This window comes from Lacerta agilis, chromosome 10 (assembly GCF_009819535.1).
Source record: "Lacerta agilis isolate rLacAgi1 chromosome 10, rLacAgi1.pri, whole genome shotgun sequence".
NCBI lineage: Eukaryota > Metazoa > Chordata > Lepidosauria > Squamata > Lacertidae > Lacerta > Lacerta agilis.
The window spans coordinates 47,494,143-47,512,061 of NC_046321.1; the positions used below are offsets into that span (position 1 = coordinate 47,494,143).

General features: G+C 43.7%; 1 protein-coding gene across 1 annotated transcript in view; it reads right to left on the minus strand.

Moving 5' to 3' along the window:
* Positions 1 to 17,919, minus strand: part of TMEM117 (transmembrane protein 117) — a 206,146-nt gene that overhangs the window by 155,990 nt on the left and 32,237 nt on the right. The window contains exon 3 of the mRNA XM_033161796.1: positions 14,649 to 14,781. Within this exon, the coding sequence (XP_033017687.1) occupies positions 14,649 to 14,781 (133 nt within the window). The remainder of the gene's footprint in view (positions 1 to 14,648; positions 14,782 to 17,919) is intronic.

Consider the following 17,919-nt stretch of genomic DNA (forward strand, 5'->3'; position numbering starts at 1 on the left):
AGAAAAAAGATTTGGAAAGTTTGTGTTTTTAAGAGGCAATGTGTTTAAAAATGTGTATTTTTTATATAAAAACAAAACAAAATCCACAAATTTAATCTGATTTTTGATGGGAGGGTTGTAATCACAGATTAATGCAGAAAGAGAACAGAACAGACTTTGTGGTGGGCACATTCAGAAGTTGCTCTGACCAGAAGAAAACTGACTTGTCCATCCCTGGAATGAAAGAAGGCAGGATTACAAAAAAGATAAAATTAGAATCAGTTGTATGTTAGGCTGACTCAGGTGTCTAGAACTGTATAGTGCAAAGGAGCATAAATGGACAATGGGAATAAGCCTGTACTCACATCAAAGGGGTGTGCAATTAGGTGAGCTGAATCAAGGGTCGATAAACAGGGCTCTGCTGCCCACTAAAGTTTTGTAACGCCTTGTTTAATATACTTATTGTACTGTTAACTCTCCTTGAAAGCTAAGGAGAACTTAACAGATACAATCGACTGCTTTAATTAAAAGCACTGGAGGTTGAGCGGGTAACAAATCTCTAAAAAAAATTAAAAAAAATACCAGGAAGCTGAAAAAGCTTTGAAAATGGCAATTCGTTTTAAAGCCTTGCGACAGGTTTTCCAATTAACGGTCTTTAAAAATGTACCTTACAGATTCCTAACAACAACAAAAAAAGGCCCAAAAGTGGCAGGGCAATGAGAATCCAACAATTACTGTGTGCAAACCCTGCACTCAGTCGCTTTTTAGCAAATGCTTTCGCGGTGATTTCAATTAGGTTAGAAAATAAGTACATCAAAGCGATGTCCCTCGAGTATTCTGTGCAGGCAAATCCCCACCTGCTTAACACAGAAAGCATTTTCATCTCCCTCCTGCTCTGGAGTTTGGTCCATCACCAAATTGATAACCATTAACGAGATTGTTACCGTCCTGTGTAGAGGCAAACGGCAGGCAGAGCTGTTGGACCCAGGGTACAGCTGCAGAACACAGCGGGCCGATGATGCCAGCTGAGCTGCACAATCTTCACCAACAGCCGGCAACTACCAAATTGAGTGTGATTAATGAAGGATTCGCCAAATAGATGGCCTAATTAAATAAGAGTGACTAATTAGTAATTAGCACACGATTTAGGCAGATAAAAGCATTTAGACACATCAGATGTAAATCTCGCCATTAAAAGAGGCACGTTTTATGCTTATTATAGATGGATCCTCTCCCCCTCCCCCCCGAACCCCCCCATTTCTATTTGCATGGCTTTCTTCCATGATACATCAAGCCAAACACTTCTCCAGGTTTTACAAACTTTTACCTAACTATCAGGAAAATGATGGAGAATGCATGGGGTATTGTTGTAAACAAAACTTTTTGTGGGGGTGGGGGTTGACCGGATGCTTGGGTTCATTTTGATTAGGGGCTAGGGGTGACAGTCAACGATGCCCGCTCACTTTTGCGATGGAAGTCCACTTGCACAATGGGACTTTGGGTTTCTCTTCTCCTGCCTTCAGTTCTCTGTGTGCCCCTAAAATCTGCTCCAGAGGGTCTCCCAAGCCTCCAAAGCAGATGGGGGGAGGGCATGCAAGGAGCTGCAGGAAGGAGGGAAGAAAGTGGAAGCCCTGCTGCATGAGCAGAAAACCACTCTCGCTATGTTGGATCTCATCCCATATATTTCACATATGTTTACATAATCTATGACAGGGGTTGCCAACATGATATTCATGGGTATAACAGCATCCTTGAGGGCTTCTGTGGGTACCCAGGAAATCTTTCATTCACCTCCCCCACCCATTCTCCTCTTGGTCACGGGGTGGCAAGTGTGGATATCATTTTCTCCCTTGAAAAGTGCAAAGACTTGCAGGAGGAACTTGGCGTTCTCTCCCACTTCCTCTTTTGGATCGCTGGGGAAAGTGAAGAGTATGGACTGCCAATCAGCTGGAAGATTTAGATACTCCACAGTGAGATTATTTCATTCTTAGCTGTACACATACAATTATTAAAAACCCTTTAACACGTTGTTTACTTTCAAGGGAACCAGAGAGACTCTCAAAAGTCATGTAAGAACCATCACCAAACCCCTAACTGTTGACAGCTCATCTATATTTTTCAGAAATCATCTCTTTTAAAAAATGCATACAATGTCTACAAGTCATGAGGCACTGGGATAGAAATCTGAAAAATGTTTAGATTTCACACCCTTTGGTTGTCCTGAAAAACTGCCTTCAACTTTTTGGCAGATGCAATCAAGAAATCCCATCTGTTTCCCACACTTAACATTTCCAAAACGCCTGCTCAAACCATATGGGGGCCGTTGTTTCTGATCAATTATTTATTATATATGGAAAAATAATTAGACAAATATGATTAATGGATGGGAGCAATGAGCACTTGCAGATGGCGGAGCTAAATATTCATTTGTTGCAGAGGTAGGTAGAAAAATATTGTTCCATGTGTGATTTTTGAATCTCCTTTTCAGAGAGAGAGAGAGAGAGAAGGCAAGTTAAATTTTTGACTTCCTCATCATTATCCACCCCCCACCCCCATGGTAACAATAGATCAGATGGTTCAAACTTAACAAATACAGTTTCACACTAGGGCTGATTCCAAGTTGCTGAAAAATTCTGGCCAGAACAGGAGTGTTAAATAAAAGACTCCAAAATGCTTAGCCACAGTGCCCTCTAGCAGTCTCCCGCCTGATTTCAGAATATTCATTGCAAGTTCTAATGTAAATTCTTTTATGAAAATTGAGCTGTAACGCGACCAAAAGAACACAGAGAAAAATTATTTATCCTATAGTAATGCAGACATTCCCAATAGCCTCTGTGTATGTGTCATATAAAGTCAACCAAAATATTTCTTCCCAACAGCTCCTTCTTTTTGCAGTTCCCAATACAAAGCCAACAGCAGGCAATCTAAGAATAGAAAGATAAGCAGATTTATTTGGAGATGCCTGACCAATAGGGAGGGGTCAACCTGTCAATTCTGGCTTCTCTTGGTTTTTCATTTTCCAGTCTTGCTTCTTCACATTTTCACATTAGTTTGTGCGTGTGCGCGCACACACACACACACACATATGGTCCTCATAAAAATTCGCCAGCAATTTAAGTGTGAATTGCATGTAATTTATCTAAATACAATGCATTTTTTGTAAGTCATTTTCACCAATATATATATATATACTTGTCTTCATGTTTTACCCCAAACAGATGCCTTTTCGGGGTTGTCCACATTACTTGGCTGGAGAACTGCACTGCAAATCTTGATAGATAGCTGTGTTTTGGTTCTCAGGTTGTTTCAGAAAGTGCAGTTTAGGTACGGTAGATTCGCCTTTAAATGTGAACTGAATCAAATTTCTCTCCCTTCTTTACAGACCACTAACCTGAAATTCACAGTTTTCACTTGATTATTAGTTCCCTTTTGCTTTTTCTCATCAGCAACAGAAATACACGCTTAAACTGGCTTCCTGGGATCCTTCATTACATATCTTTAGGCACCAAGCAAGAACCTTCCACTTCTCCCAGGCCTTTGGATAATTAAGTAGGACTGCTATATGTCCTGGTTTTCCTAGACACATCCTGAAATCGCTCAGGAAAATGGCATCCAGGCAGATTTTTGCTGAATCAGCAAAATGTCCAGGAAAACCCCAACATATGGCAAGTTGGGCTATTTTTTAAAAAAATAATTTAAAAAAAATCTAAGAAAAGCCCCCAAATGAATGTTTTTTGGGAAGATGTTTTTGACCAAAAAAACCCCCCCACAGCTCTGTCCAGATTTTCACTTTGGGGAATATGGCAACCCTAAATTAAATAATCTACAGCCTTTTAAAACTTGGACTGGGGAGTATTGTTTTTGTTTGTTACTAGGCTGTGTATTTTTGTGTTTTTATATCGGGAACTGCCCTGTCACCCTTGCATGAATGGTGCTATAGACGTTTAATAAATAAAATAAAATAAAATAAAATAAAATAAAATAAAATAAAATAAAATAAAATAAAATAAAATAAAATAAAATAAACAAATGCATTCTAATTGCATAGATCAGTGAGTGAATTGGGCTTTCATCAGAAGCAAATCAGACTCATCTCATTGGGACACACTTTTTTGTGTATGTGATACCCCTATGCTGGGATCCTGCTTGCAAGTTTCCCACAGGCATCTCAGTGGTCTCTAGATGGACTACTGGGCTGGGCTCGACAGGTCTGATGCAGCAAATTTTTCTTATGTTCTCCTGATTCATGACACCTGAAGAAGGCTCATTTATTCTGGCCATCTTTTCTGGATTTGCTAAACCCTCCTAGAAACCTAATAGGATTGCTGAAGGTGCAGGATAAAAACTATACAAGCAAATGCAGATAAATAAGGGCATTTAACTGTTCAACGACAAAAGCCAAAAATATCCCACTGGGCATGCCCAGGCCCTTGGGCCCACCTAAAAGAGCTCTTTGGATCCCGGCCAAAGCATTTAGGAAGTAAGTGCGTGGATAATAAGAATTAATGACTACAAGATTAAATGTAAGCGAGTGCCTAATTAAGCTCAACTCACTGGTGTCAGTGGAACTAATGGCCTGATCCTAAGAGCAGCTGTGTGGCAAATTAATGGGGCCAGCAAGTAAAATGGCTGAGGGTGCCATAGAGAGGCAGCTATGCCAGGACGTCACTAGCATGCACAGGTTTTGTGGTGCCAGGGTTGCAATGTTGCAGCTACCACTGCTCCACCAGCCACGCATTCCCCCCCCCTTGCCCTGTGCATTGGAACTGTGCTGAGTAACGTTCTTGTTGACACCAAGATGGCTATGCAGAAAGGACAAAGCCTTTTAAGGAAGCCACATACCAGTACATTGTGCCTTGACTGCCTTTAGGGTGATAATTTTCAGAAGGGGGAAATTGTATGGCAGAACACCTTTCCACTAAGCATGGTATAGGGCAGGGTTTCCCAAACATGGGGTTCTCCAGCTGGTTTTGGACTACAGTTCCCATCATCCCTGAGCACTGGTCCTGCTAGCTAGGGACAATGGGAGTTGTAGTTCAAAAAAATTGCTGGAGATCCAGGTTTGGGAAACCCTGACATATGGGAAGGGCCACTGTTCAGTGGTAGTGCTTCTGAGTTACATGCAGAAGGTTCAGCAGCTGAATCAGCCCTGACATAGGGGTTGCCCACATGGTATCCTCCAGATGTTGTTAGACTACAGCTCATAGAATCATAGAGTTGGGAGAGACCACAAGGGCCATCCAGTCCAACCCCCTGCCAAGCAGGAAACACCATCAAAGCATTCCTGACAGATGGCTGTCAAGCCTCCGCTTAAAGACCTCCAAAGAAGGAGACTCCACCACACTCCTTGGCAGCAAATTCCACTGTCAAACAGCTCTTACTGTCAGGAAGTTCTTCCTAGGTGGAATCTTCTTTCTTGTAGTTTGAATCCATTTCTCTGTGTCCGCTACTATGGAGCAGCAGAAAACAACCTTTCTCCCTCCTCTATATGACATCCTTTTATATATTTGAACATGGCTATCCTGTCACCCCTTAACCTTCTCTTCTCCAGGATAAACATACCGAGCTCCCTAAGCCGTTCCTCATAAGACATCGTTTCCAGACCTTTGACCATTTTGGTTGCCCTCCTCAGGACACGTTCCAGCTTGTCAGTATCCTTCTTGAACTTTGGTGCCCAGAACTGGACACAGTATTCCAGGTGAGGTCTGACCAGAGCGGAATACAGTGGTACTATTACTTCCCTTGATCTAGATGCTATACTCCTATTAATACAGCCCAGAATTGCATTGGCTTTTTTAGCTGCTGTATCACACTGTTGACTCATGTTAAGTTTATGGTCTACCAAGACTCCTAGATCCTTTTCACATGTACTGCTCTCAAGCTAGGTGTCACCCATCCTGCATTTGTGCCTTTCATTTTTTTTATTTTTTATTTTATTTTTATTTTTTGCCCAGGTGTAGTACTTTACATTTCTCCCTGTTAAAATTCATCTTGTTTGCTTTGGCCCAGTTCTCTAATCTGTTAAGGTCATTTTGAAGTGTGATCCTGTCCTCTGGGGTATTAGCCACCCCTCCCAATTTGGTGTCATCTGTGATCAGGATGCCCTCAAGCCCATCATCCAAGTCATTGATAAAGATGTTGAATAAGACTGGGCCCAAGACAGAATCCTGTGGCACCCCACTAGTCACTTCTCTCCAGGATGAAGAGGAGCTATTAATGAGCACCCTTTGGGTTTGGTCAGTCAGCCAGTTACAAATCCACTGAATGATAGCATTGTCTAGCCCACATTTTACGAGCTTCTTTACAAGAATACCATGGGGTACTTTGTCAAAGGCCTTGCTGAAATCAAGATAGGCTGCATCCACAGCATTCCCTTCATCTAACTCCCAATAGGCCCAGCAGACATGGCCAATGTTCAAGGTCAATTGGAGTTTTAGTCCATTAATATCTCTGAATTAAAGAGAGGTGGAAGCTGCAACAACTTCCCCTTCTCTTTCTAATTGAGCCCTTTGGTGCAGAGGTTTCTTTGGGAAGCATCTGGAAAATCAGCAAATGGCTACACAAATGAGTTCTTATGTCATGTCCACACACACACACACACACACACACACACTGCCCAGTATTCATCATCTGGTTCACTTTCTGCCATCTCTGTGCAGTGCAAGCTATGCTTTGGTGCAATCTGCCTTCTTGACCAAAAACGGAATACCTTAATTCCATGCATACAAAAAAATGAAACAGATCAGACATGCATTTCTGACACAGTAAATCTCTTCATAAAGGGACTGTCATGGAAAGGAAGCTTAATATGACAAGCTTGTGTCACGCCTAATCGCAGGACTTTGCCACCCCTGTTACCTCAGCACTTTCGGATCGCAGCAACTGTGGCTACCTCCAGACAACTTGTTTATTGAACATTTCGTTCTGATTTGGTTGTGGCGAGGTTCTACAGCACTGCATCAGGAAATCTTACCCCACACTTCCCAGTGCATGGTCCCATCGCTTTCCTAGTTAGAAAAACTCCAAGAGGGTGGTGGAGTTGGTTGTGCAGGAGTGCTAACTGTGAAAACAAGATGTCGGACTCAATGGGCCATTGGCTTGATACAGCAGGGTGATTCCTATATCTGGTGCATATTTCCCCCTCTGGGGAACATTTGTGCTCCTTGTGTCATTTAGCAACGAGGGGGGAGGCTGTGTGGGGCTGCCATAAGGAATGGGGAAAGGGCATCAAAAACCGGCCCAGAGAGTCATCGTGGTCACACGAATTTGAGCAGGGGTGCTCAGCTACATGAGCAGCCCTGGTGCAAATGCTCACAAGACACCGACATGTGACCCATCAAACTGAACTCTTGACTGCCAGTCATGTATTATGGGTGTATCAGTTGCTTGACAGCTTCCCACTGTGGCAGGCAGCAAGAAAAAACAAGGAGCTCTTCCAAACCTCTTAACAGATCTTACATAATTTGACTTGGCAAGCACAAGTTGTGCAGCCTAGCCCTATCACCAGACATCTCTAAAAAGGCGATGCAGATGCAGACCCCAAACCCTACTCCATCTATTTCACAACGAATTTAAGAGGAGCTTCTCCATTACTGCGGGTAATTAGGTACCAATGCTTCATGAGTATTTTTACTGCTAAAACCCTCATTGGAGTCCACCACCACTTATCAATCAATATAGCACTTATTCAGGCTGCTAAAAACTTTCCAACAGCTGCCAATTTTGTTCTAATTTATTCCCATTTAAGCAGCACAAAGGAAGTAAAGGCAGCATTACAATGATTTACCCAATGCCATTGTTCCTGCCTCCCTCTCTCCCTTCCTTCCTCGAGTCTAGCCTGATAAAAATATTTTCAAATGGACCACATAATTCTCTTTTCCCCCCCCTCCCACTAGGTTACTTCAATTTTAATAGGTTCCAACACTGTAATTTTCATTTTTGCTTCCACTTGCGGCAATGGGGCAGAGGCTATAGCAGCAATCAGCTAGAACAATGGTCAAGGTGACATTTGCTAGTTCCCAAGAGTTTCGACGGCAGCTCCTTCATTTGCCCCATCTATTTCTATAACCTCCATTTATTTATTTTTGGTCTTTCATGGATAAAGCATCTGTTCTGCAACATTAGCAAAGAATCTCTGCAACATTTTTATACCTAACGAGTATCAAAAACTAGGAATATATATTAAAATCTGAACACATGTGCACAATGTGTGTGTGTGTGTGTGTGTGTGTATGGGGGGAGAGCTGTCACAAATATACCTGGATAGTATGAATTTGCCACCTCAGAATATATATCAGCCAGCCATTTGTCTGTCCAGCCAGTGGCTGTGCTAATTAGACGCCATTTTGAAATCTGCAGCATGGCCCAGCTTGTTGTCACATGCAGCCAGGCCTGGGTGCAGGAGGAAAGGAATAGTTCTCTAGGTGCCTCTGTCACAAGGACCCAGAACTAGTGTACATTAATAGAAGCATTTTGCATATGGGTTGCTCCTAAGGGCACAAGGCATTTAGAAGCCATCACCAAAATCAAATGTATCCAAACCCAGTCTGTTCCCTTCCCCTTCTTCTCTGCTTTCCAGAGACCCATCTCCCAACTTTCAAGACATGGCTAGCTTGTTCCTCACAAGTGTTTTGACATATTCTATACCCATTGCATTACTGATTGCATTTCACCCTTCCTCCAAGGAGCACAGGATTGCATATTTTAACACTATCCACTGCATTTTAACATATATGGGTTTGTTTGTTTTTACATTATTGTAATTCTGTAGGTGGTTTAACTAGTTTTTAACTCTAGCTTTGTGTGTGTGTGTCTAAGCTATGTGTGTTTTATGTGCATTTGTTTTAGTTTATGTGAGCTGCCTTGAGTTACCAGTTCTGGGGAAGAGGTGGGATAGATAGATAGGTAGACTGACACCTATAAGTAAATGCCAAAGCCTACAGTTAAATCAGATCACTGGACTCAGAGTATGATGCTAACTAGTATGTGCAGGTAAAAAGGTAAAGGACCCCTGGACAGTTAAGTCCACTCAAAGGCAACTATAGGGTTGTGGCACTCATCTTGCTTTCATGCCGAGGGAGCCGGTGTTCGTCCACAGATAGCTTTCCGGGTCATGTAGCCAGCATGACTAAACCGCTTCTGGTGCAATGGAACACCGTGACAGAAACCAGAGCGCACGGAAATGCTGTTTACCTTCCTGCCACAGTGGTACCTATTTATCTACTTGCACCGGCATGGTTTCGAACTGCTAGGTTAGCAGGAGCTGGGACAGAGCAACAGGAGCTCACCCCGTTGCAGGGATTCAAACCGCCGACCTTCTGATCGGCAAGCCCAAGAAGCTCAGTGGTTTAGACCACAGCGCCACCTGTGTCCCAGACCCACATAAGAAAAATGGGGTGAAATCCCCATGGACAAGGATAGTCTGGCTATGGTAATTCATGCATTGGTAACCTCAAGTCTTGATTACTGCAATGCACACCACATGGGGCTACCTTTGTGTCAGGTCTGGAAGCTCCAGCTGGAGCAAAATACTGTGGCCAGACAGCTGATGGGGGACAGACTACCAGCAGCACATAACTTTGATGCTTAAAACTTGCCCCTATATTATTGAGCCAGATTCAAGGTCATTCATTAATCTGGAAGGCCTTACCAACATGGGTCCAAGATACATTGATGCCCAAACAATGAGATCTGTTGGTCATTCCCCATGGTTCAGATGCATAGTTTGTGACCTGTTGGTCTCCCTCCTAGCTGAGATTAGACTGGCATTTTCTTGCTGAACTTCAAGCACATGAGACTTGCACTAAGACTTGTTCCAGCAGACATTTTCAGGAAGTGGTCAGTCTTATGATAACTTTTGATGGTGCTATTGCCTCATTTTCTGCATCCTGTTTTTGTGTACACTGCTTAGAAACGCAAATCATTAATCGGTGTCTAAATGTCGTCAGTGAAACAAACAAATCACTAAAAATTGGGAGATTTAAATGTTCATAATAACCCAGTTAATCTTGGCTGAAACCTCCCGCTACAATTTTAAAATAAGAACAATAATTTCAACCTTGAATATCCAATTTGAGCATAATCACATTATGAAAGCTTCACATTATTTCTCTTTCGGTAATCTTGAATATCGTATTATTGGGGAGGGGGGGAACCTCAAGGTTGCAAGGGATTTGTTGTAGTTAATTAAGAATCTTATTGATTTTTTTTTATGTGTATATACAATTAAATTTGCCTGCTCTAATCTTGAGTGCTGCGTAGAACAATGGCTAAAGCAACAGGAGTGGGTGGCATCATCTGCTGGCTTCAGCTGGGCTCTGACATGCGAGGGAATCAGTTTTTCTGGTCTCTCTCTGCACAAAGGAAACCTTGACTAAATGAGAGTGTAAACGCTTTCAGGGAGCTGCAATGTATCATCTATACTGGCTCTCGAGTTTGAGAAACTGTAAATTTCCTCAGAAAAAGAAAAAAGAAAAGAAAAATCACCTGTGGGGAATGTTGTATTATTGCTTTCATAAAAAGGAGGAAAACCTTGAAAACGCTGTCCATACAATCCAAGTACATTCCAAAAGAAACATGAGGTGTTGCCATGGTAACCCCAGGCAACACCTTGATGTAAATCTGAGGCGGAGGACCCATGAAGTGGCCTGGACACCCTATTTTCTTTTACTGGTATTGGTGAGTGTGGATTCCCTGCTCTTCCTCTAGAGCAATGTTTCCCAATTGGCGGTCCGTAGACCCCAGGTGATCCGTGGCACCATTCACATAAAATTTTTTCAAAAGTAAGGGTCCGTGGCTTGGCTTTTGAAAAACAAGGGGTCTGCAATGCTTAGCTAACTGGGTTCTACTGCTGTAGAGTCATAATTTCCTTAATGGTTTGTTCCTTTCTGCATAACCCCAGAAGGAAGGGGGGGAACCAAAACAGAGCATTGGGGCATCTTAAAAGATGTGCCCAATGTGAGTCCGACTTAAAGCAGACCCAGTGAAGTCAATAAATAGGTCCATTGATTTCAATGGGTTTTGTTCTGGGGGGGAGCACTTGGTTAGCGACTCCTCCTAACAAATTTATCATGGCACATACGCTTTGACAGGCTTTTATCAAATACACACACAAGAGAGAGGGGAGGTAGAAAGAGCAGAAGAAATATTTGAGGTGTGTGTTCTTTTAATAAATAAAGAGAGCCCAAAACATTAAGCAGCACAGGAGGCAAACGGAGACGCATCACGTTAAAATTTCCGAGTGCAAATTTCCAATCCGATCTGACGATTATGATCCAAGCAGGCTGCCAACCAGTAGCTGCTGGTAATGAACCGACATGGCAAGATCAATAGTATAAATAAACTTTCCCCCTGGCAAATACGTTAATGGGTTCTAAATGTGGTAATGGATTCCAGTTGGATGGCTTTACTCTTTGAAACTTTGCGTTGTTAGCTAAGGTCTGCTACAGAGCATCCTATGAGGCTGATATGTCCCCAGCCCCCAGCCCCCCAGCCCGATTTCTGGGTGACTTATTTGAGTTTATTTCTCAAAATGAGCTTAGAGGGGGGTGAGATGCCGCCCAGTTCTTTTCAGCCAGACCTATAACCATCTCCTTTCTTTTCTGGCGGACATGATGAAGTCTGGCCCAACCCCACCACATAGAGGCAATTAGTGATACTGTTTTTAAAAGAAGGAGGAGGAGGAGGAGGAGGAGGAGGAGGAGGAGGAGGAGGAGGAAGAGAGCAACGACTCAGAACCGTAACTGAATTAACAAGCCACATTACCAGCCTGCCTTGAATAATTCTTCAAGAGCAACTCCATTCTAATTAAATTCTTTTTTTAAAAAAGGTAAAAAATAAAGGCAAACACAAAGATCATTATAATTTGGGAGAAGTTCTGTATAGGCTCATATTACTGGATTTCTGACTCTTCACAGTACACGCTGCTATGAATGGTAAGCAACACTGACCACCATTCACAGCTTTCTAAATGTTGGACCCTTTTGAAGTCCCAAAATATACGTCTGCTCTTCTGATTTTTAAAGCCTTTTGCTGCCCTCTTGTGGTTCTTCCCAGAAATATGCTGGTGAGTGGTAACACACCCCTATGATGTGGGAAAGGGAAGGAACGGCGCTGATTTTAGAAGGCAGTTTGGATTCCATCCCAGTGTTTTGCAAGACAGAAAAGTTTTGGATTCCTTGCCCTCTTGTAGATGATGGTGCCTTAACTGCCAACGCATGCTTCTGTGGCAGTGTACAATGTCTCCTGAAATATAATTACAGTATCTGGTATCAATACATTTTGCCTTTCCTCAATAGACGGTGTAGATGGTGTAAATCAGGGGTGCCCAAACTCTTTGGGTCCAATGGCACATTGGGGGGGGGGAGGGAATCCCTGCTGTGTGCACTACAAAATGTGCATTTCACAGAACACTGGGAATTCTCAGGATTATCCTCCCTCTAAACAAACAACAGGCTACAGCACTGTACCACACCATGGGGTGTGGGGGGACAGGCAATGCTTCCCAAGCAGAGAAGCAAAGAGTTTTGTAAAACTCTGGGTTTTTTAAAATTAAAAACCAGAAGGGGCGAGGGGTCTTGGTGAGCATCAAAGGGTATATGTCCATAGGGACCATCTTGGGAATCCCGGGCAATAAATAATAATATCTATCTATCTATCTATCTATCTATCTATCTATCTATCCCCAGCCACTCTGGGCGGCTCCCAACAGAATATTAAAAACAGGATAAAACATCAAACATTAAAAACTTCCCTAAACAGGGCTGCCTTCAGATGTCTTCTAAAGGTCAGATAGTTGTTTACTTCCTTGACATCTGATGGGAGGGTGTTCCACTACTGAGAAGGCCCTCTGCCCTGTAACCTTACTTCTTGCAGGGAGGGAACTGCCAGAAGGACCTCAGAGCTGGACCTCAGTGTCCTGACTGAAAGATGTGGATAGAGTCACTTAGGCAGCCCCCTATCATGGCAGACAGGGAGAAGGCCAAGACCTGCTACAATTCAGCCAGGGTGATGTGTCTTCAGAGAGAGTCTGTTGAGATGCTAGCACCAAGGTCCTTCTGGCGGTTCCCTCATTGCGAGAAGTGAGGTTACAAGGAACCAGACAGAGGGCCTTCTAGGTAGTGGCGCCTGCCCTGTGGAACGCCCTTCCATCAGAGGTCAAGGAAATAAGCAGCTGTCCTATTTTTAAAAGACACCTGAAAGCAGCCCTGTTTAGGGAAGTTTTAATATTTAATGCTGTATTGTTTTTAACTCTCGATTGGGAGCTGCCCAGAGTGGCTGGGGACACTCAGCCAGATGGGTGGGGTACAAATAATAAATTGTTGTTGTTGTTGTTGTTGTTGTTGTTGTTATATAACCAGGGGCATAGCATGGGAGGAGCTAGTGGGGCTGTAGCCCCAGGCACATGGTTTTGAGGGTGCACAACCCCACCGGGATCCCCACCCTGCCTGCCTGTCGCCAGGGGTCTCTGGGCTCCAGAGCCTGGCCTTGCCACTGTGACCCTTGCCCCCTCACCAAGGCCCTCAGTGAACCCTCAGTGCCCCATGCCCACCCAGTGGCAAGGGTTCGGCTGATGTTGCAGGTTTTGTGCACTCTCCACACCCAGCCCCTGGTCCCTCCTGTGTGCCAATAAAGGAAACAACACTGCTGTATATAATGGCTTCTCAAAAAAATGTATTTTGTAAAACACCATGTTTGGTTTGTTGGCTTGTTTGTGTGTTTTTGAGGGGAAAAAGCTCCCCCATTCAGCAGCAGGGATGCTTTAAATAAAATCCCCCTTCAGAAAAGAGCACTTTAAAAAAGAGAGAAAGAAAAAAAGGAAAGACAGCTTCCCCAAAAGCAGCACACACCATGTTTGACCACAAGTAACCTCAACAAAATTCATGCCGTTCATACCAGGTTCTTGACATGTTCCGTTTACTCCTTCCTCCACGCTCCCCATTTTACTGTCCCAGCTAGTAAGCTAAAACAAGGGAACGTAACAAGTTCCTGATGAGCTGCCATACTTGACTGGCTCATGGAAGACAGCTCAGTCATAAAATAGATCACCTGCACAGAGGCACTGCTGTGTTTGAGGTGACCCCAAGTGAGATGTCTTCTGGGGCTGCCCTGGGTAGCCCCTTACTTCCCTGGTGTCCCCCAGTTGCAGGGTCTGGGAGGGTTGTGATGCGGGTTATGTGTGTGAAACATAGAAATAGGGAGAAGACGTGGAGCAGGAGGTGGGGGAATGCAGGTGGGCGCCATCCCCTAGTAAAATTTAAAAGACATGGTAGCCTGAAATCAGCATGCCCATGTCCTTCACTTCTTTTCTAGCCATATGCCAGAAACTGATGAGCATTTAAAACAAAAAACACATACACACACACCTCCAGGAACTCCAGTTGTAGTCACCACTCAAGTTACAATTTTCAGTTATGAAAATATTTGTGCCATATTCAAGGATAGGAATGAATGATTCATTCCACAATGCAGACCTGTCACCCTCAGGATGTTTTCTGGACTGCAGCTGTCATAATCCCTAACTATTGGTCATGCTGGCTGGGACTGGTGGGAGTTGGAGTCCCAGAACATTTGGAGGACCATAGGCTCTCTGTTAGCTATGCAATGACCAATCTGTTACGGTACCCAAAAGAGATAACTAAGAAGATATGGTTTAGGGAAACACAGCTTACCTCATGTAACCCGCCATAAGGAGACACACATTGTATATGTGAGAAAAAATAAAGAGGAAGAGGATTGTGCTGAAGAACATTGTCATCCAAGACCCGTGGTCCTCTCGGAACATTTTCAATCGAAGTAATTGGCCTGCAATGAGAAGATGGTCAGAAATGTGTTAAAACAAATGTTTTCCCAACAGGTTTTCCATTGCTCTAATATGGGAGGGAGAAAACACAGGTGGCAGGTCTCTATTTGCACAGGAGGTTCAATGATTGAATCAAACTCCAATAAACATGCAAATGCGCAGGTCTGGCGAATAATATGGTCGTCGGTCCATTGTAAGGCATCCGTTTACACGGTAAACAGAGATACCCCTTCCCGGCGGTTGTGACGTGGCTTGGAAAACACGTGTCACATTCATGCATGCATTTAACTACAAAACGTTTTTTGGAATAGTACAGTTTTTGTTGATTCTGTGTGAATGAAAGAATTGGCTTGTGGCTCCCACAGAACGAGACATGCAGAATGTTGGCTCCAAAGGGTCCTGCTGTGGCCTGGCACACACTCCTTCCCACATCATAGTATTTTCTTGTTGGGCCTATTGAGATATTATACTAGGAAATAACAAGTGGGGGGGGTCTTTAACATCTGGTGAGGCAGCTTCTGGGTTGCTTGGGACTGCTGACTCCCAAAGGAATAATTTGGATACCTTCCAAGGTTCTGCTGTTCCCTCGGCTAAAGTTCCTCAAGCTAGTATACACATGCTCATGGGTATTTCAGTAAATGTGCAAGTTTACTGAATGCATTGGGGGCTGAAAGTGGCCCTTCCATGTCTCTCCTCAGGGCACAAGCCCTCCCTAGTCACACCTGCTGCTGGCCCTACTTTGAGTGTTTTGGCCTGGCTGGAGTGTGTCCTTCAACTCTGCCATCCCACCCATGACTAGGGCTGGGCAATATCTGGTTTTCAGCATCGTGATATATCACCAGCTAAACAGAAACCTGCATCTACTCCAGTAAGCGTAAAGAAGGCTACCTTACATTCGCCTGAATGCCACTCCCTGCTAACAACCAACTGATTAATAAACTTAGATTGTATTATCTGATACCAGGGGCAGTGCAAAATAACATGTGTGATGGATTTGTGTCTGTCCACAAGGGCATAGTCTCTCTACGAGTAATATTTCCTGCACTCTCCTCTGTTGTGTTGCTCAGAGTAGCACATTCAGTCTCGTTGGCATGTAGGTCTTGGGTTGATTTCAAGTTGGTCAAATGGGAGAGATAAGATGCCATTGGCTGCCCACCTTGTCCCACCCCTAGACTTGCAACAGTGCAATCTCATCCGTACCTATTCAGAGGTAAGCCACATTGAATGATACGGAGCTTACTCCTGTGCGAGGAGGAGAAGAAGAAGAAGAAGAGTTTGGATTTGATATCCCGCTTTTCACTACCCGAAGGAGTCTCAAAGCGGCTAACATTCTCCTTTCCCTTCCTCCCCCACAACAAACACTCTGTGAAGTGAGTGGGGCTGAGAGACTTCAGAGAAGTGTGACTAGCCCAAGGTCACCCAGCAGCTGCATGTGGAGGAGCGGAGACGCGAACCCAGTTCCCCAGATTACGAGTCTACCACTCTTAACCACTACACCACACTGGTGAGCAAGTTTAGAACTGCAACCCAAGAGAACTGCTTCACCTCAGTTTGAACTGGCTTTAGAATTCCTGTTAGCAGAGAATGTATTTCATGGGAAACACAGCAAAAGAATGTTTATTGTGGCAACTCAGCCATACACAAGAATAATTAGACCTGCTGACAGCTTTCAGCCAGGTGTATGCTAACAATAAAGTCATTAATCTCCATCCTAACTGGATATCTACACCATATTTTATTCTCTGTGAAAAAGCTAAAGGCTTCTTTTACTGAGTTAGAGCTATAGTTATACTGTATTCCCATCTTAACGATTTCTCCCCCAGCCCCAGCCCAGTTCTGAGATAAATTCTAGCCCTTTCGGTTTCAGATATGGCCATGGTAGAAGTCTCTTCCTGCAATGTGATTACCCTACTTAGAGAGCAACGTTAACCAAAAAAAGAGGGGGGGGGTAGACTGAGTGCTGACATTATTTAATGCTGAAAAGTTAACATACCACTTCTTCCTAATGAGGCAATGTATAAGTAAGTGATGGCTAAGTGCCAGGAGCGATGCTTCGGGAGGCAAGTCAGGGAGAACGAGCATCTAAAATAGAATCATTTCTCACAATGAAAAATACTTAAGAGGGCCTACAAAGCAGCTTACACTAATGGCTTTTGTTGAAACGCTTCTATTTCAGGAGGCTAATTGGGAAACCCAAAAAAGCAGGTGGTTCAAACCATGACCTGTGGTGCTTGAATTTTAATTGATTTTAGTAGGACTAAGGCCAGATTGACACGTGTGGCAGTCCAATGGGGTGGAAGGGTCCTGGGACAGCAAGGTGCACTGTGCCACGTCAGGCAGCAGGTTGAGATACCATTTTTGAAAAACCTTCTCATGTACAGAAGCAACACCTCCCTGCAAGTAGCAAGCTAACACACCAGGAAGAGAATTTCTATTACAGCCTGTTGTGCTAATTGTCTAGATGGAAGCTGTTTATTTGTTTGTTTTTTTAAGAAAAATGTAAGGGACCATTTAAAATAAAAATGGCATACACACTCAACACCTGCTGTTGAAAGTGGTACAAAATCCATTCTTGCTATGTCACAGTTCCCATTATTCTGCTACATGTGTACAATTGAGCAGGATGAGTTAAAACCCAAAAAGTTAGTATTTGAAAGGATGAGACAGGTTATGTGAATATGGCAATTATATGAATATCAATCAGGAACATGGGTGGTGCTGTGGTCTAAACCACTGAGCCTCTTGGGCTTGCCAATTGGAAGGTCATCGGTTCGAATCTCCACGGCGGAGTGAGCTCCTGTTGCTCTGACCCAGCTCCTGCCAACCTAGCAGTTCAAAAGTACGCCAGTGCAAGTAGATAAATAGGTACCACTGTGGCGGGAAGGTAAATGGCATTTTGTGCGCTCTGGTTTCTGTCACGGTGTTCCGCTGCGCCAGAAGCGGTTTAGTCATGCTGGCCACATGACCTGGAAAGCTGTCTGTGGACAAACACCAGCTCCCTCGGCCTGAAAGCGAGTTGAGTGCCACAACCCCATAGTCGCCTTTGACTGGACTTAATCGTCCGGGGGTCCTTTACCTTTTACCTTTTTAAAAATGTGAATATCAAAACACAGAGATTAAATACTAAAAACAACCACAAG